This window comes from Lycorma delicatula, chromosome 2, assembly GCF_047948215.1.
Source record: "Lycorma delicatula isolate Av1 chromosome 2, ASM4794821v1, whole genome shotgun sequence".
NCBI lineage: Eukaryota > Metazoa > Arthropoda > Insecta > Hemiptera > Fulgoridae > Lycorma > Lycorma delicatula.
This window is the reverse complement of record NC_134456.1, coordinates 104,852,913-104,872,753: the sequence shown is the minus strand read 5'-3', so window position 1 is coordinate 104,872,753 and position 19,841 is coordinate 104,852,913. Positions and strand designations below refer to the sequence as shown.

The window sequence follows — 19,841 nt, the reverse complement described above, 5'->3', positions numbered from 1 at the left end:
AAACAAAAGAATCACAATATACAGACTTCACAATACTTCTTGGACATGTCAATATATAATGAACAAAAAATGAAAGTTTTATAAAATTTCTCAATTACTTACAATTGTACACTGACAATAACTTTAAATAATATAAAATTATTTTATTAGAGTTATTTATTTATTTTATTTTACACAGCTAGGATAGAATGTATGTAAATGTTCATACAGCTAGCTATTTTAATTTTTTAATACATTATTAAAATATTTTACTTTAATTTTTTATTAATATTCTTTTTTTTGTGAAATTTAAACTAAATTTGGTAATTAACAGCTTAATTCGGTTGTTTTTCATTTAGATAATGAAATTAACAATAGAAGCAACAATTGACAGTTAGATTATCATTAAACACTTCAACAATTTTTCAAAAGTGACTTCACCATGTCAAAATTCACTTCATTTATAATTTTTTTTTTTAAAGGAGGACTGGAAATCTCAATGCTTTTTTTATAAATACTTATTTTACAGACTTAAATATAGTTTCATACTATAATCGTAGCAATCAAATGATTTATATCAAACTCACAAACACTATTTGTAACTTATTTTTCAGTTAACATGCATATACTTTATTTTTGCATTTCTTCATATTTTACTCTCAATCTTTTAACTTCTTTGCAAACACCTAACTACACATTCCAATTTTAAATACTGTTACGGTTTTTAGCTGACAATTTTGTGGTTCAGGATGCGAAGCTTGGTGAATGATCATATTAATCAGCATTATGATAGACTGATAGGGTGGAACTTGAAAAATTGAATGTGCTTTAACCCCTTACCGGTCTTTGACAGAATATTTCAACATAGCCGATTTGTATGATTAGGGCCTTTGTTGGAATATTCTGACATCTACTTTTTGTCCGGTTTTAATTTGTTCTCTGTCATAATATTCCTTCATTTTATGTAGTTTTTTTTTTTAGTAGCATTCTACAATGATAGATAACGCTAGTTGATAGTTTTAATTCAGTGTAAAATTAGAATTTTCATGTGTATTTGATCATAATCTGCTGACCCGCTATAATGGCAAGCTGTTTATTTACTGTTTTCTCTGTAGTTGGACTGTGAGCACTATATTTCTTATTATATCACAATATTGTATTATATATAAATAATATATTGTAAATATTTGTACAACAGCAATTCTGCGAATATTGCACACGTTTGTATGTGTATAATAAAATAAATTTTACATGCAAAAGATCAAACACATATTCCAGACCTTGTACAGAGACTTCAGTGAACTATGGAAGGACACATCTTTTATATTTAATCCATTAAAACAGTTTGTACCTTAACATCCACTCTTCCTAAGAATTTAGTGTATCAAAAATTCTCAGCTACAACGCAAAGTTAAAAAAAATCATCTCATATCACTTTTGACATTAAGAGTGTTTTTATAAGCTTTTCGAATAATTCTGTAGTTTCTTTTTTTTCATTCAATGAGGGTGTGTGAGTTGCCATATTCCATATGTATGTGGATCCCCAAAACAAAATTGTATTGGCTAACCTCAAGATTGAAATTATCTCCAATCCTCACTTCAATAACACTATTTTATTCACAAACACTCTCTTCTAACAATGTACTAAAATACCTTTTTCCTCCAATAGTAATGCCTGGAAAAGATATGAGGTACTGGAAATTAGCCAGAAATCAGCTGTTAGTGCCAACCATTGAAAATAAAGTTAGTTTATAAAATTAAGTTACTGAATTATGAGACTAAACACTGCACAAAACAATATTCTTCATATTAGTTAAATGTTAAAATTGTGAAATTAAAACAGCAACAATAATTTAAAAACTTTCCAGTTGGATTTAGTGGGTTAAGTCACTAAGTAAGAGTGACTTTGTGCTAACTTATCAATGTTATGATCAAGATGAAATTGAACTTACCACTTTTATCAGTATGAAGCCCCTGTATGCCTATAGTAATAACTCATTTTATAATGTTTTATACTCATTACTCTTTACACAGGAAACAAAAATTTATTTTTAAGATAAGAACACCTGCCTAAACAGATGGTAAAAACTTCATTAGGTGACTTTTTTACTGGTTATTTCATAATGCAAGCATAGATGATTTAGTAGAATGTACACCAAAGATACACACTGAGCTTGAAGGCTATAGAAGAAGACATCTCTTGTGGTACTTATATAAAAGTCATGTTCTGTGTTACTTGTAAAATTAATTAATAAAGCATTTACAACTACAGTTGCAATTGGGACCAATTTTTCTATTTCTTTAATTTTGTTGCAAGTAGAAGTGCGTCTCTTACCTGAGAAGGGGATAATGCTTTTTTCAGATACTATTTTTCAAAGATCAGGACTGAGCATTCTTCATCTACTGTAAAATAATCTTCATTTTTATCACAGTCATAAATCTATCTACTCACTTTCACTTAACTCATAGTAAATAATTAATACATTGAACAAAATAGTAAATAAACAGAATAAAATATAAGTAATCATACTTGTAATAAAAATATTATTTTTGAAACAAATGCAAACATTGTTCATTATATTTCTGTAAAATACAACAACCAGAATAACTTTGATTACATTACATTGCAGACATTATGTGAGCAATATGCAGTCAAAAACAACTCGATTCAACAGATGGTGCAAGAACATGTAGGCAGGAGGTAATTAACTTCTTCTCTTCTAACCAAAAATATCATCAAGTCAAAAAACCCATCCCAATATCTTGGAGGTTTAAAATTAAAAACCCATCTTTATGAAATATATTCAAGAATTGTTTTTAAATCCTTATGTATTTACAGAGATTCTTTCGCTTAAAAATTTAGTTTTTTCTTATGTAACAAATAGGTACTATTGACTAATAATAATAAAACTCATAAACACATCAATTCATTATTTAAAATTAGTAAGGAAATATATATATATATACACACAGCTTACATTTAGAAGAAGTCGTCTTGTAAATGATGTCTTGACCATTATACCAAAAATAATTCCAATTAAAGCAACAGTGAGTGTAGCAAATAAGCTACCAAAGGCTATATATGTCTGTATTTGAACAGGTCTTTTTTTTTCTTGTTCATAGAAGTACCGTTGAGTGCGTAAAGCAATTGAACGATCAGAACCAGGAAATGGTAAGCACCATTTATTAACAATGGAGCTCTTGTGCATTAAAGATCTACAAAATCAATAGTTAAAATCAGTTTCAGAGCATTATTTAAAGAAATTATAATAATAAATCATTATAGTTACATCACAACAAAAACTTCTTTTTTAAACATCAAAATAAATACATCCTTACTGCATAACTAAGATTTATTAAAAAAAAAAAAAAAATGTATAATAGACTGAAAGGGTTTAAATGTTTATACAATACAGGATATAAGAATTTAGAGTAAAAACATTAGTGGATTTGCCCAAGATTTCAATGTCATCTCACATCACAAAATGTTTGACAATGAGAAACTTAAAAAATTTCCATCAGCTCTTGAAAATCCCATTAAAGTAGTGGTCCTCAGTGTAAAATGCATTGAAACAGTTTGTCTTGCTACAAACAACCCTAAAATAGCAATAGTAGCTGAAAAATGCTAAAATATTAATTTTAGTTAACTTATTTAACGTTAATTATTAATAAGGCTAACTTATTTGAAGTAGCTGAAATATTTATTTTATTTAGAATTTGTTATCAATCTAAAAATTATTCCCTTTTCTAAAAAGTTTTGTATAAGCATCTAAGTTTATTATGTTTCGTTTGTATTACAGTGCGTACAAAATTTATATTTTTTATATATGAATCCAAGATGTTCAAACTAAATAAAATTTAATTTTATAAATATAAAAAATTTACCTGCATTTATAATGTACCACAAAACCTTTTACAAATAACAATTACAGTCAGTTTACAATCTGCCAAAAGGTTACATTCCAGCAGCTTCTGAACAAATTAAATTTTACACTGTAATTTAATTTTTAATGTAAAATACTAATTTGCAAAAAGTTACTAGTAAGCAAACAATCTTAACCCAAGATTTAACCCTAATATATATATATATATATATTTTTTTTTTTTAATAAAACAATTAAAAAACTGAGTAGCTTAATAAAATTACTCAAATGTACATTATGATGTAATGACAAATTTTCTAGCTGAAATCTAGAATAACAATGGATCTAATATGAAAAGTAATTTTGTTTTTTTGAGTTGTGTTGAATAAAGGTTGACAAAAGAACTTAAATGAGATCAAGTGGAAAGTAATCCTTCTGACACTGAAGACATTGGAATTACAAGTGGCTTTGATAAAAAAAAAATTTAAGATTTTCATCCTTCGTTACACAAATTTCTTTATATAAAGATATCACTGTTATGCATGTTCAACAGTTCTGTTTAAAACAAAATTATACACACACATATATATATATATATTTTGCCATATACAACAATTTACCATATAATGTGTTTCCTACGGCGTGCACAATGCTAGCTAGCTAGTAAGTTGTTGTATGGGGGGGGAGGGGGGGGGGGTTTGCAGATCACATACATCCTCCACATACACTTCCCCACCAAGCCAGCTATGCATGCAACACCCCAACAGGTGCAAATGGCAAATGTCTTTATAAGCAGCAGCACAATAATGCAAGAGCATTCACTCTTGGACTACCACCAGGAAAATACCAAAAAGAAGGCAACAGAAAAAGAAGGATGATTTGGCCAGCTTCTGGCTTGCCAAACGAGCAACCTACCAGCCAATGCTAACAACCATACTAAAACAGCAGGCCTGGCCAGCCTGCCAAGGGAGCCGCTGGATACAAATGCCACTTTCCTGCCCAGGCTTGCCGGGCTTCAAGCACCCTGGCTGGCAAGCAAACCACCAGGCCTACCCCAGCAGGAGCCAACCCAACCTGGGATTGCCTGGCAGAAGACCTCATTCCTACCAGAGCAGCAAACCTGGCCAACCTTGTATGAAGCCTGCTAGTACCAGGAGGCGCAGCTGTGAAGACGGAATCAGGCAAGAGCTGCTCAGGGGAAATCACCTTTTTTTTTTTTTTTTTTTTTTGTTTATCTTATTAAACACCCCAAGGCAACCAGCCTCCGCCCGTTAGGACATAGCATGGTCGCCTTGCAGTGTCGTGGCAGCAGTCTCTGCCCCCCCTATCTGCCTCCTGCCGGAGGATCTCCCGTCGGGGTCCCCAAAGCCTCTTCGGGGTGAGCCAACCACCTCATTTGGGCAGCTAACTCCCCCCTCCTCAATGGGGCTACCCTCCCCGTCCCTATCCTACCTGTAGCTGGCACGCCTTCCGCGTACCGCTACCCCCACGCGTTCCTCTCACACCTGAGGGTCCTTAGTGCCATCATCGGGGAGCTCCGACTCCATTATATGGGGCCAGAACACCCTAGGCAATAAGGCTACCTCCCTGGTCCCTAATCGTCGCCACGATTCATCCCCAGCCTCCAGAATTTTTTGAGGCTATTTTTTTTTTTTTTTTTTTTTTTTTTTTTTTTTTTTTTTTTTTTTTTTTATACCTAGTGCTCCCCTAGCACCATATTACATACAGTATACCAACAAACCAGCAAAATCAAAATATACAAAAATACAAAATTAAAATTATACACAATATGTCACCACACATGGCCCAAGTGCTCCCCAAGCACTGTCCTGTTCACAGTATATACAAAATTTCACAACAAAACACAATAATAACACACCATACCCCAATATAACATACATCCGCAGCATACTCCTCACGCCGCCCTGTGGTCCACAAGGGCGCGCGTGGGGAGTAAAACCCATATACCCCAATCACACCAAAGAAACAAGCAGCAAAAATAACAATCAAACAAATAAACTAATTAGAAATTGACGCCGACCAATATCAGAGACGCGCTCGCAGCCGAGGGGGTTCCTCGTTGGCCTTCGAGTCCAAGATGGCGTGAGCCAGGCCTACCATCTCCTGCCAATGTTCCCTGGATCTGACCATCCGCCCGATGACATCGTCGGGTGAGAACGCCGTCACACGCCTCCTCTCGACGTCCCACCGGACACAGTCGAACCAAGTGTGTTCGACCGTGTCCACTCCGTCACAGTACCTGCACATCGCCGATCTTCTGCGTTTGAACCTGTGCAGGTAGCTGCCGAAATCGCCGTGGCCCGTGAGCAGCTGGGTGAGGAAGTAGTTCACTTCACCATGTCGCCGCCCCACCCATGCTCTCACGTCCGGTATCAGGCGTCTGGTCCATTGGCCCACCTGGCTCGCCGACCATCTCTCCTGCCATCGATCCAGGATCTGCGCCCTCGCCTCTTCTTTGGAGACCCCACCGAATCGCAGACATCTCTCCTCCACCAATAAGTCAATCGGTGGGGACCCCGCGACGACACAGATCGCGTCGTAGGAGACTGTTCGATACGCACAAGATGTGCGCAGGAGCAGCCTCCTATGGATCGACTCCAGCTTCCGACGATATTTCTCCACGCCGACTGCCCTGCTCCATGCAGGGGCCGCGTAGAGCAATACGGAGGTCACCGTCGTCACGATGACCTTCCTCCTCTTCTCTGTTGGCCCTGCTGTGTTAGCCATGAGGCGAGAGATCGCCGCTAAGAGGCGTTCACCCTTCAGCACTGCCTCCTCGACGTGGGGCCCGAATGAACGGTTCTTGTCCATCCAGACCCCAAGGTACTTCGCTGTCCGCACCTGTCGTATCTCCTCGCCGTCGATAGCCAGATGTATCTCTCTCAGAGGCCGCCTTCCTGAGAACACGACCGCCTCTGATTTCTCTGGGGCTATCGACAGCCCGTGCGCAGCCATCCAAAGGTGAACTCTTCTCAGCGCCTCGTTCCCCTTTGTCTCGATCTCCCGCTCCGTCGCTCCTTTTATCAGCAGGGCCAGGTCATCCGCGAATCCTATGACCTCCACCCCCTCGGGATACTGTTGCCGCAGCACTCCGTCGTACGTTATGTTCCACAGCAGCGGCCCCAGAACTGATCCTTGTGGGACTCCCGCCTGCATGTGGAACACCCGCTGTCCGGCATCAGTATCAGCGTGAACTCTCCGGTCGCTCAGGTACTCCTTTATTATGTGTTGGAGCTGACCGGAGATCCCTCGCTCCGCTAAAGCCTGCCCTATGATCTCCCAGGGCAGGCTATTGAACGCGTTGCGCACATCGAGTAGTACAAGGGCCGGAATTCTCCTGGTTCTCCAGGTCCCGCCGGCGGCATCATCCACGAAGCGCATCACCTCCCGTACTGCGTGGACCGTAGATCTTCCTCTCCGGAATCCGTATTGGCGAGGGGATAGACCCCCCCCCCGCCTCTACTTCCGCCGTCAACCTACCCTCGACGATCCTTTCGTAAATCTTACCCAGTGTGCTAAGCAGGCACACCGGTCTGAATGCTCCAGGATCGCCCAGGGCTCGGCCCGGCTTCGGCAACAGAACCAGACGCGCGACCCTCCAGCACGCCGGGAAAACGCCCCGCACGAAGGCACTGTTCAAACAGTCCAGCACCAACCACGGGAACGCCTCCACAACCATCCGAGCCACTGCCCCCGGCACCCCGTCTGGGCCCGGGCTCTTCTTGATGTTTACCCTCGCAGCGGCTCCCTGGAGTTCTGGAAGGGAGATCCTTCTTACGTCGTCCATCGGCGCCCCTCTCCACTCCACCTCCGGTAAACTGGGGAAGAGCGAGTCGACTATACCGTCGATCATGTCCCCGGCGATGATCGGCAGTCGTCTCCCCAACCGCTTGGTGACAAGTTTGTAGGCTTGCCCCCAAGGGTCCTCCTGCAGCTGATCAACGAGCCTCTTCCACGACTCGCTCTTCTCCTTCCGGATCTCCCTTTTCAGCCGGTTCCTTTCTGCCTTCAGGTCGCGCGCCAGCTCCTCGACGTCGTCCCTCTCCCTCGCTCTGCTCCTGTTAAGGCGACGCCGAAGACGCTGTACGTTCGCCCGTATCTCCCCTATCGTCGCGGTCCACCAGTACACCCTTCTCCGCGGGCTCCTTCTGGCTGCCAGTTCGTCAGTGCAGGCCTGCCGGACCGCTTCCGCAAGCCCTTCTGGCTCCGTCGGATAGTCTTCTAGGAAGCGATCCGCAAGTCGCCTCCGGAGCCCCGGTATGTGACGCTCGTCGAAAAACCATGCCGCCGGCCTCTCCGTCGGTCGCGGGCCACCAAGCTGGATTCGTATCCCCCTGTGGTCACTGCCAAGTTCGTCTGCCAGAACCTCACACCTCTCGACCCTTCTGGCCACAGCGTCCGTAGCGTACACGTGATCAAGGACCGATCCTCTGACACCCCTCCAGAAGGTGGGGGTGTCATCGTTAAGGCTGACTAGCCCGAGCGAGGCGGTTAGCTCCGCTAACTCCTCTCCTCGCCCGTCGGTGACTCCTCCTCCTACTTCGGCGATCTTCGCATTGAAGTCCCCCACGACGAGGGCGGGAACCCCAGCCCTCCTCAGATCGTCTCCTAGGTTGCTAAGGAACTCCACGTAGCTCGCCCACGTGGAGTTGGGGGAGATATAACAGCAGTACACGTAGATCTCCCCCACCCTAGCCCTAACAAACCCGTCTCCCCGATGTTGATGGGAGACCGCATACTTCCCCGTGAGGTCCTTCAATGCCGCATCTTCCCGACGGTCGATCAGCCAGCCTTTGTCCCTGATCACGCGGCCGTTCGGCTCCGCCACAAGGGCGAAGTCCGCTCCGTCCTTGGAGGCAGCTTCCCACAGGAGGTCGTGGACGAGACCGCTCCTATTAGCGTTGATGTAGAGGAGCTTCATCGCGTGGTGTTTGCCCCTCTACACCTCCGATCACCAAAACCGTGTCCCGACTGCCCGCACTTGACGCAGTTCGGCTTCTCCCTGCAGTCCCGTCTCAGATGGCCCGCTCCTCCGCAATTAAAACAGGTCTTCGACCTGTCCGGCCCCTTGCATTCAGCCGCCCTGTGTCCGTGCTCCCAGCAGCGATAGCATCTGGGATCAGTCTCCCACCGGAACACACGGCACGACTGCCACCCGATGCGCACCCTCTCCTTGGCCACTAGAGCCTCAGCCGCCCGCCTGGCGAGGACCACCACCGCATTCTGAGACTGCCCGTACGCTGGTCTCAACGACGTCACCTTTGTTGCCCAGTGGTCTTCTCCGGGCAACGCGTCCTTGACTGCCTGCAACAACTCCTCCTTTGTCACCTCACAGTCAAGGCCTTTGACCGTCACTGGTACGGGCCACTCTCCTCTGCCTCCCGGGGTAACCGTCACCCCCTGGAGGCGACCTTGGATAGCCTCGGAAAGGGCCTTAGCTTCTCCGGTCGCATCGGAAATCTTTATTTCCAGGCCCTCCCCGCGTCCTTTTCTTGCGGAGACCACTGCCCCCGCAAGCTCGTCGCCAGTCCCCGCCTTTACCTCGCGGAGCAGCTGGGCGAAAGTCAGGCCCTCCTTTCTTACAACGACCGTCTTGGTCGGCGTCGTCGGCTTGGCCTCCTGTCGCCTTCTGCGACCCTCTTCCCTGGTCGCAAAGATGGCCCTCCGGGAACCGTCTCTCCTGGCCAGGTACTCCTGCAGGCGCCGTGCAATGTTGGTGGTGCTCCCCGCCAATGCCCATACGGGGATCACCGCGCCTGCGACACCTTCGATCTTCTGAAGGCCCTCCACGATCTGCCTGGCCAGCTAGGGGAAATCACCTTAACTGACACTAACAACACTGTGGGACTCTGCTATCCAACTGCTGCTGCGGGGAGCTCGGTCCGATTCCAATGGACAAGTCACAACTCCTGTTTAGCCAAGCTGACATCTCTAGAGGCCAGTGATTGAACTCAACATTTCTTCTCAGGGCTAGTTCATCAAACCTCACACAATCGACCCTTCTCAAAACCACCACAACCAAAACCCCAAAAGTAGCTCTTTTTCTGAGCTACCACAAGGTTCTAAGGTGCCACATGCTATCAGAGCAGTTCGGCGGCAGCGACAAAACACACACGCACACACAATTATATTTTATAACCACATAGCCACATAGTCACATATGATCACTTTAGTCAGTTCATTACCCAAGTCTCTTCAATGGGACTGTTTGGACCTTGTGATCCTCAGAGTACTTTTTCATACGTTCCAATCTTTTTGTCCTTTCTAGTGTTGAAAATGTTCATGTTGTGAGTTTTTTTTTTTTACGAGTGTGAACCGAGTGTTTTTGTTCTTGATTTTCTTGTTTAGTTTTATTTTACTTGTGGTGTCTTCAGGTGTAAAGCATTTTCCTTCAGATCCTTTCTTTTTTCTATGATCCATCTGCATCCTGTCTTGGTGTTTTTCAAGTTGGGATGTATACAGTTACATACAGTTAACTATACATACATACAGTATGTTATATATACTGAAACATCTTAGAAAATTTTGCAATAAAACAGAATGTTTAATTAGAATTTAGAAATTAAGTCAGCACCTTCTTCTAGTAGTACATAGGCTGCAGCATATAATACAGGCAATACAATACATACATCACGCAACAGAAAAAAAGCATTTAGCAGGATCTCTTTTAATAGCACAATGAAGATTAAACATATTTATATACCACATCCTTTCTTAAACTTTTAAGTCACTATCCCTTGATATTTACAAGTAATAGGAAACAACAGTTATTAAGGGAATACAAAAATTCATCTATCCCAAGACCACACATATATGTATATATATAAATATAAACAATATTTTAACTTCATTTAGAAAATTCTTTAAAAATTCTCATATTTGCATTAAAATAAAACATCATTACCCCCCTTTTAAATTAATTAAAATTTAATTTCAGTTACCTTGGACGTAACTTAGGAGTGAAGTTTGGAAGTCTTTTAGGGAATAATTTCTCTCTCAAAGGTCTTAATTCATCAGCATGAACTAAACTATAAATAGCAGATTCCCATGTTCCAAAATGTAAACCAGCACCCTGTAAATAATAAAAATATAAAGCAACATTTAAAACTTATTAAACTTTTAGTATTTAAAAAAACTACTTAGTAATACCTGAAAGTTTACAAAAAAAATTAATGTATTACTGATACAAAAACAACTCAATTTAATAAATAAGGTGAAATCAAAATGTCATTAATTCCTGTTTTTAAAAATAGCTATCTTCCAATTTTTCCTATGTTTGGAAATCAATTTCCGAAACAACTAACAATTTCTTCTTTATAGATAACAAAAAAGAAATTCTTTGCCATAGATTAATTAAGTTGATAAAATTATACAGAACCAAAACAAAGTACATACAAAAGTTCTACTGAAAAAAGGAAAATTTATCAACAGATTGAAGTAAAAATAAAATATTGTTAGGCTTTCAGAAAGTAAAGGCAATAAAATTATGTTTGAATTTCCTGCAGTCTAGGTTTAATCTAAATAATTGGAGCATTTACTATAAAATGTGATTTACTCTGCTTAAACAGTGATCGTGAATAGATAAATGTTTTCTATTAAATATTAAAATTAACAGCCGAAACTGAAAAAGTGCTAATGGTTAAATTATCAAACATTTATCGAAAGTATTTTTAACGTAATACATCTTTTTTTCCAAGAACAGGTTAATAAAAACACATCAAAATTTAAAATATTTTCTTAAACAACATCATCGTTAAGATGTTTTAAGCAGAATTAGGAAAACAAGGAGATAAACATTACAAAAAAGGAGTATAAAATTTTTTTTTATACCCAATTTGTATAAAAGTCATAACAAACTTTTTCTTTACATTATATTTTTCTGCAAAAAAATTATCAGAACAAAGTCACAGAGACATATAAAAACTTTTAAATATGGATATTTATTGATAAGAATGTAATTTGATTTTACTATATATATTGTTGTCACTTAATAAAATTCAGGTCTATAACATTATCATAATGTTTTTGTAGGGATAGGTCCCAAGTCTTCAATGAATAAATGTATAAAACCACTGAATAAAACAGTATGAAATTATGTATTAAAGCTTAACTTATTGTTTGTATTCCACGTAAAAGGTATAAGTGTATAAAATCCATTATATGTAAAAGACATGAATGAACTTTGAATACAGACTGGTTTTCATGTTGCTTATCGTTGTCAAAACAAATGGCCCCCTAGTAATGGCAAACACATGTATATTGGCGGGAAATACAAACTGAATTAGGAACGCAACAGTTATAGTATACCACTTCAGATATCTATGTAATTAAACATATGATTTTTTCCTCCATTAGAAAAAACAAAACCTACAAATCAACACAAAAAAACAATAGAATAAATACCATTCAACAAAATTTCAACTATTTATCCATGTAATAATTAGTATAATATATAGTCTTAAAAATATAAATATATCTAATATATCATTCTGTAAAACAATTCCATCTATTCTGTTGCTGTAATTACAAGTAAAGAAGAAGCTAAAAAATAGCCTATCAAACTTTATTTAACATCCAATAAGTAATAGTTCTTAAAAAGAAAAAAATAATTTCAAATTATTAGGAGACTCGCTGAAATATAGTTAAACTAATTTTAAATGTTTTTGATGGGAATGTAGAAATATGTTATGTGTGAATAAAAATCCTGTGTTAATTTTTTATTTTATAAACAGAAAAATTTAACTTGTTCTTATTTACACATTCCTAACCTTTTAAATGCTAGAATATTAAAATAAAACAAACTAAATTTCACTCATTTGCTTCCAATGATTTCTGTTATTCAACCAATTGCAAATAATCTAAATACTACAATCTCTAATTTTATATGTATTTATTATTATTTCAATATGATATTTTTAAATCTATTTTATTTCCATGTTAGGTCTTTGTATTAAAGAAGGTGGATTATTTCAACAATTATCAAAATTAATTTTTTAAAGAAAGTTGGTTTTTTCAACAGATCTTTAAATCAAAAATTAATTGTTATACCAATTAACTTTCATTCAAAATTGAGGTTAGGTAATTGGATTTGCTATTAAATGAAAATAGGGTTGCTCAGATACAAACTGTGCCTCTGGTTAAATAGCCACTGCCATTCAAATGTCTTATTAACTGCATTTATTAGATCATACAAACCTAAAAGAATAAATACATTTTTGAAATTGAAATAAATAAAATTAATTTGTATTATTAAATAATTTATCTTATTTTTTAATGGAAAATATTTTAGAAAATATTTAGAACTATTTTTTACCAACGATGAAATAAAAATAAAATATAAACAAATTTTTTTATCTTTTTTTTAATAGCAAAATGTTGATGAATTGAGAATGTTATATAGATACAAAAAAGTAATAATAATGTTTCCATCTTTGTCAATACAACATTATAAAACACTGAAAGCTAGTAAAAACATTTAACACAAAAAATTCACAAGCAAAGTTGTACATGTTTTAACTATGATACATGAAACTAAAATGTGATGTGTATATTTAATATTGCAGAAACTTCTTTTATTCTTACTACCAAAATATAAAATTTACCTATTTTTTTATTTTTTATTTTTTTGTATAATGCATTATTTTTCAAAAGGAAGGGATATGTTGTTAATTTGTGGCTTTATACTATTTGTCCCAGTATTTCTTAAGAATGAGCTGCAAGTAAAGCATTTCAAGTGCTTTATATGCAAAGGGTGTTAAAGGGTGAATGAGGTGTTTTATGGTCTTTTCAGACACTAGTAAAAAAAATGAGCAGAATAGAAAGCAGAGGTAAATAGAGTCTCTTTCTCTGAGAAAAATTTACTTTAATAAATAACAAATCCCTGTAGCATAAGGAGTAAGGGTGTCACTTGTAGGGCTGAATGTCGACTGCATTTCACTGAGCTTGTCATGCTGATATACAACAACACATTCAGTCACGTAACAGGAAAGTGCTTCCTCTGTGTATACAATGATGAGCCTTGTACAGTATTTTTTTTTCAGAACTTACTTGTGTACAGTTATGGCACTTAATACACTTAAGTATATAATAAACCAACATTACGTCTATTTTATCCAACAATGTTTATTTACTATAATAAATAAACCTATATGGAAAAAATAATTTAATAAACACCTAGTCCACAGTAAATTCGGACATTAAATTGTTTCAGTTAAGGATAAAACAAGCATTAAGAATTTTGTCATACAAATAAAATGTAGGTTAAACAAAATAAATACATACTTTTCTCTCGTTCCCTTCATTTTTTAACTGCAGGTAAGTCTCAATTGAGTTTAGTTGACCTTAAAAAAGTACAAACAAAAGTTAATTATTGAAAATGAAAATAAAAATATATTATCTATTAAAATAATTTATTCTATGCAAATATAAATTCAAATTATCAAGAATTTTTCATTTCTCTGCAAGTATGAACTTTTCTAAAGTTTTAGTTTATTTTCTTTAAATGCCACAAAATCTAAGAAATTATAACAAACACCTTCACTTTGCAATTTTACTCTTGAATCCTAAAATGTGAAACTTAACATTATTACACATTTTCCAAAAAAATTTGTGGTTCACATGAATAAATCTGAACTTTTATTCCAAAGCAGCATCTATAATTACCACAAAGCTAAAAATCCTGATTTATGCTAAATGCACAAAATGAATTATACACGTATACTGTGATATCATAGAGAATAACTTCTGATATATAATGAAACTGTAATCCTTGGATATATTTTTTGATACAACCAGAATGGTTATAATCATCCGAAAAGCAAAAAAAGTCCCATTACAGATCTACTAAAAAGGATATAATATTAAATTCATATCATTTCCCAAAAAAGAAATAGCCATGAAGCACACAAAAAATGCACAGTAAGTGGCATACAAAATCAAACGAGAAAAAAGTTATAAAGGTACTTCCAGACATTAAAATAACAAAAACCAATATCAATGTAAAAATAAGTTGTGAGTAAAAATTAAATGCACATTATTTTAAAATTACACAGAAGGAAATGTAAATGGAGTTCCCAACCGAAATCTAAACAACACAAGAAAAATAAATCAAATTCCAGTCACAAACTTTTAAAGTCTAAAAACTACAATTGTTTTGATAACATTATCACCCAGAATACTATCAATACTGACCGATAGTTCAAATTGTCAGATAACAGGCACAATTAAGAAGAATATAAGTATTACATAGAAGTTACTAAGAAGAAAAACTGGAACATTAACACATGTTAGAAATCATACACAACCAAACACCAACAGCAAAGTTTGATTTCTTTAAACTCAAAACAATGACTTCTATATCAATAAAATAACTAGTCAATTTTTCAAAAACAAACAGTAATAAAAATGTGAATAACTTTAAATATGTTAGTGAGTATTTTTAAAAAACTTTAAGTACACTTATGAAATACAAGCAAACAATAATATAGAAGTTAAAATCTGCGATAAATATAGCATTGAAGTTCAGCAATAAATAATGGTACAATGACGTAACCTACAGTGAGGTAAACCAATAACACATAAGCTCCCCCTAATCACAAACATTTGCCCAATTTTTTTTAGTTAGCAGTGTAAATAATACTTGACACTGAGCATTTGAAAATCTTCCTTTCAACCCCATTTAATTAACATTAATTTTCTTTAAGAAAATAAATTGTAGATGAAGATGTAATAATGGAAGGTGAAAAGCAGAATATATGAAAATACATGGTTGGTATTCAAGATAAAATATAAAAAAAATAAAAATAAACATCAAGCTCTAACAACTAATAAAACAACACATATCGTTCATACTGTTATCAGAACTGTTCAAAACTAAATTAATTGAATTAATAGGAATTAAAACAATACTGAATTAACTTAAATAAAAGGAATTAAATAGCATTTCTGAATATTTAAAATTCTTTCTTTAACAAATGAAAAGAAAAGCATACTGTTATAATTACCTTTGAATTCTGCCATCATGTGTATGATTCCCAATTCAGCAACAAGACTGTCAAAACCACAAGCACTGATTATATACACTCCTTTCTCTTCTGCTTCTTTATGATAGTTCAACTGCATTGTTTCCATAAACTGAAATTTGTAAAATAGTAGATTTTCAACAATTAGACTAACAAATAAAAGAAGAAACAAAAAATATAACATGTCAGTAGCAAAATTTAAGACTTGGATAATAATAATTTTACACAAATCAATATAATATTTTATTATTCAAAGTGAAAAAAAATTATTTTAATGAAAAAAATTAGCACAAAACCCAGCAGCAGATAGTTTTTTTTTTTTTTTATATTTGAAGAGCCGTTATGTATTGTGTCTTAATTTATCGTGAAATAACAACTGTAAGTATTATAATTTAATCCTATAGAGATTTTCTAATAGTTTTAAAATCCTAATACAGTTATTTATCTGAAATTTGTATATTCTTCTACAGCAAAAAAATAACAAAAATTAATAATAATTTATACTTAAAAAAATACGATTACACAAATACGAGGGTTATTTTTTTTCAAAGTCCAATCGGTCCCAAAATAAAAACCCGCGCAAAAATTGGATGAGCATTTGCGCAGCGTCTCTAGTATGGCCTTCAATCACACTGCATCACCTAGTTTAGTTCTGAGCACGCAGCTACCACGTAAACATGTCTATAACAACAGCATCTCCCGCCAATTGTGAAGTGTGTGCGGTAATTTGATTTCTTCAGGCTGAGGGGTATACTGCAGCTGAAATTCATAGACGAATAAGTAATGTGTACGGTGAAACAATGATGAGTGACAGCAAAGTGCGGTCTCAGGAATGGTCGAACTGAGAATGTACAAGACTACACTTCATTTACACTCATACATATCATCCTCATTCATCCTCTGAAGAATTATCTAAACGGTAGTTAACGAAGGCTAAACAGGAAAAAGAAAAAAAAAGGACCGGAATGGAGTTCTCTTGGTGGAATTCATGGAACGTGGCACGACCATCACTGCAGCCTCATACTGAATGACTCTTCAATGTCTATGAAGGGCAATTCAGAATAAGTGGAGAGGAATGTTGTCATCAGGCATTGTCTTTCTCCATGACAATGCTTGGCCGCAGACTGCAGCTGTAACAAAGAAGCTCCTGCAGTGATTTCGTCGGGAAGTGTTTGATCACCCACCACTTAACATTGCTGGCTAGGGGGACAACATTTTGGCACAGACATCGAGCTGCAGACCAGCGTAGAAACATGGCTGAAAACACAGGCGGCTCCATTCTATGACGAGGGTATTGGAAAGTTGGTACCACGCTACAACAAATGTCTAAATCGGAGTGGTGACTATGTAGAGAAATAGTGTAACTATGTAACTACATGTTACAAATAAACAATTTTTAATTCCACTGTGGTTTTAATTTCGTGACCGATCAGACCTTGAAAAAAAAATAACCCTCGTAAAATAATAGAAAAAATTAATAAAATTTATGATAAAAATAAATATATAAATGTGCATAAACCAAATAATCACATTACAAAATATTTAAAAAATAACAATAACAAAAATAATATAGAAGAATTAAGAGGAATATACAAAATTAAATGCAAAAACGTAATAAAATTTTTATTGGTAAAACTAATCGATTAATTAAAAAAATATTTAAAGAATATTACACAGCATAAAAAAACAAAAAAGAGGTATATCTAATGTAGCTGACCATCGATTGGTTAAAATGCAAACACATTATTACAGACTGTAAAAAATGATATAAAGTACAATGATATAAACTACCATGATAGTTTTACAAAGTTGTAACTGACACTACAATTCTGTTGTAATTCTTCCTTCCTAATAAATAAAACTAACCTGTTCAAAGTAAAATCTTTTAATCTTACGTTTATTTTATTTTTCTACTTATTTAATTTTCAAACTTTGAAAATATTATTTGACAACTAGGTACTAATACATTAGTTTCCATTCAAAATATTTGCCACCATATTTGATTTTACAATTGTCAGCCCATAGCTTTATAATGGCTGTGTTTAGAGAAAAATACTTAAGAATAAAAATCTCTTAAAATTATATTTTCTTCCCAAAGTGCAATAAAAACTGGGGTGGTCCCCATTTGAAATAATTAAGAGAGCCACCACATTGAAAAAAGACAAAGATTTCAAAATAATACTGTATTTTTAATGTAGGGAAAAATCTAGGGAAGGTGATTACAGTTTCTCATAAAATATATACTTTCTGAGATCCCAATGCTGGCTATATTGAGTGATCACTTGTATATACACACAGCATATTTTTTAAGTAAAAAATAGCAAGCAAATTTTTTCAAAAAAAATTTGCTTGCTAATCTGCTTGTTTATCTTGTTTAAATTTGCTTGTTTATCTGAAAACTGGAATCTTATTGTTCAATTCTACAGAATTTCTGTCTATATTACTTGTATCATGTGATCAGCTTCTGCATTTCAGCTTCATGGAAATCTGCTGCCTGAGAAGATAACCACTGCCAAATGACTGTTTTGATGTCATCAATGTCAAGTGGTATTCACTGGGCAGCACAAAGTCAGGACTATACGGTGAGTAATAAATTTGTTCCCAGCAAAATGAAACAATGTGAGTTAGGTGCAATGAGCCACGTGTGGCCAAGAATTGTTGTGAAAGAACATGATTTCCATAGTAAGTATGCCACACCTTCTGTTTTGGATTGTATGATAGTCAAGGTCTCACAATATGTCTCTGCAATTATTGTTTCACCCCCCAAGGCAAAAAATCTACACACAGTACCACCCCCTGTCTATATCAAAACATGATTTTCTGGCCTGATATTGTTTTCCTGAACTTCACTTTCTTGGGAGATGCTAACTGTCTCCATTCAATGGATTGTGGTTTTGATTCTGATGTTATATGAGACACCCTTCGTTTATCCATAAATAAAAATTTGGCTAAAAACAAATTGCCTTCATTGCTGTATCTCATTTGAAAAATCAAGCAGTGGCTAAACATTTGTTTTTTGTGAAACTCAGACAGCATTTCTGGTACTCAGCTTGAGCACAACTTCTGATAATTTAAGCAAACCAAAACAATTTCATAGAGAATATTTCATAAATTTAAAGGCAATTCATTGCATAGTGATGAAATCGTAAACCAAGTATTCTCACCACATTTTACCGGGTTGGTCTAGTGGTGAGCTCATCATCGCAAATAAGCTGATTTCAAAGTTGAGAGTTCTAAGGTTAAAATCCTAATAAAGGCAGTTCCTTTGTACGAATTTGAATACTAGATCATAGATATCGGTATTCTTCTACACTGGTGGTGTAGACCAGCATCCATCTACAATGGATACTGGTGGTTGGGTTTCAATTAACCTCACATCTCAGGAATGGTCAGCTTGAGACTGTACAAGACTACACTTCATTCATACACATCATCCTCTGAAGTAATAATTTACGGTGGTTCCGAAGACTAAACAGAAAAAGAAAAAAGTGTTCTCATGGACTTTTCTGTTAACTCTCTGCACCAGGTAATAAATAATGACACACAACTGCCCAATCGATGCCACATCGTAAATGTTTGTATGGCCCTCTTTAGATGTCCTAACCCATTTTCTTACCATTATATCAGACATAGCATTAACCAGTGCACAAGCGTGAAATGGCATCAGCCATACTGCAGCAGATATATCAAAATAATGTTTACTTAAAAAACATACCTCGAGTATATACATATATATATGTATATATATATATATATATATAGAGGGCCATTCAATAATTAAACAAAGAGCTGTACAGCAAAAATTGTTTATTAAATAAATACAATTTTTTTTCTATTTTTCCACATAATCCCCACCAACTTCTCTGTACTTGTCCCATCTTTTTACAAGTCTTCTTACCCCCTAAGCGAAGAATTCTTTACTTTGATCTCGAAGCCGGTTTTGTACTTTTTTCTTTAC

General features: G+C 36.2%; 1 protein-coding gene across 1 annotated transcript in view; it reads right to left on the bottom strand.

The window, feature by feature from the left end:
* LOC142319067 (saccharopine dehydrogenase-like oxidoreductase) overlaps positions 1–19,841 on the bottom strand; it is a 57,059-nt gene that overhangs the window by 12,196 nt on the left and 25,022 nt on the right. The window contains exons 4-7 of the mRNA XM_075355926.1: positions 15,866–15,995; positions 14,145–14,203; positions 10,805–10,935; positions 2,958–3,195 (exon numbers count right to left, since the gene is read on the bottom strand). Coding sequence (XP_075212041.1) covers positions 2,958–3,195; positions 10,805–10,935; positions 14,145–14,203; positions 15,866–15,995 — 558 coding nt within the window. The remainder of the gene's footprint in view (positions 1–2,957; positions 3,196–10,804; positions 10,936–14,144; positions 14,204–15,865; positions 15,996–19,841) is intronic.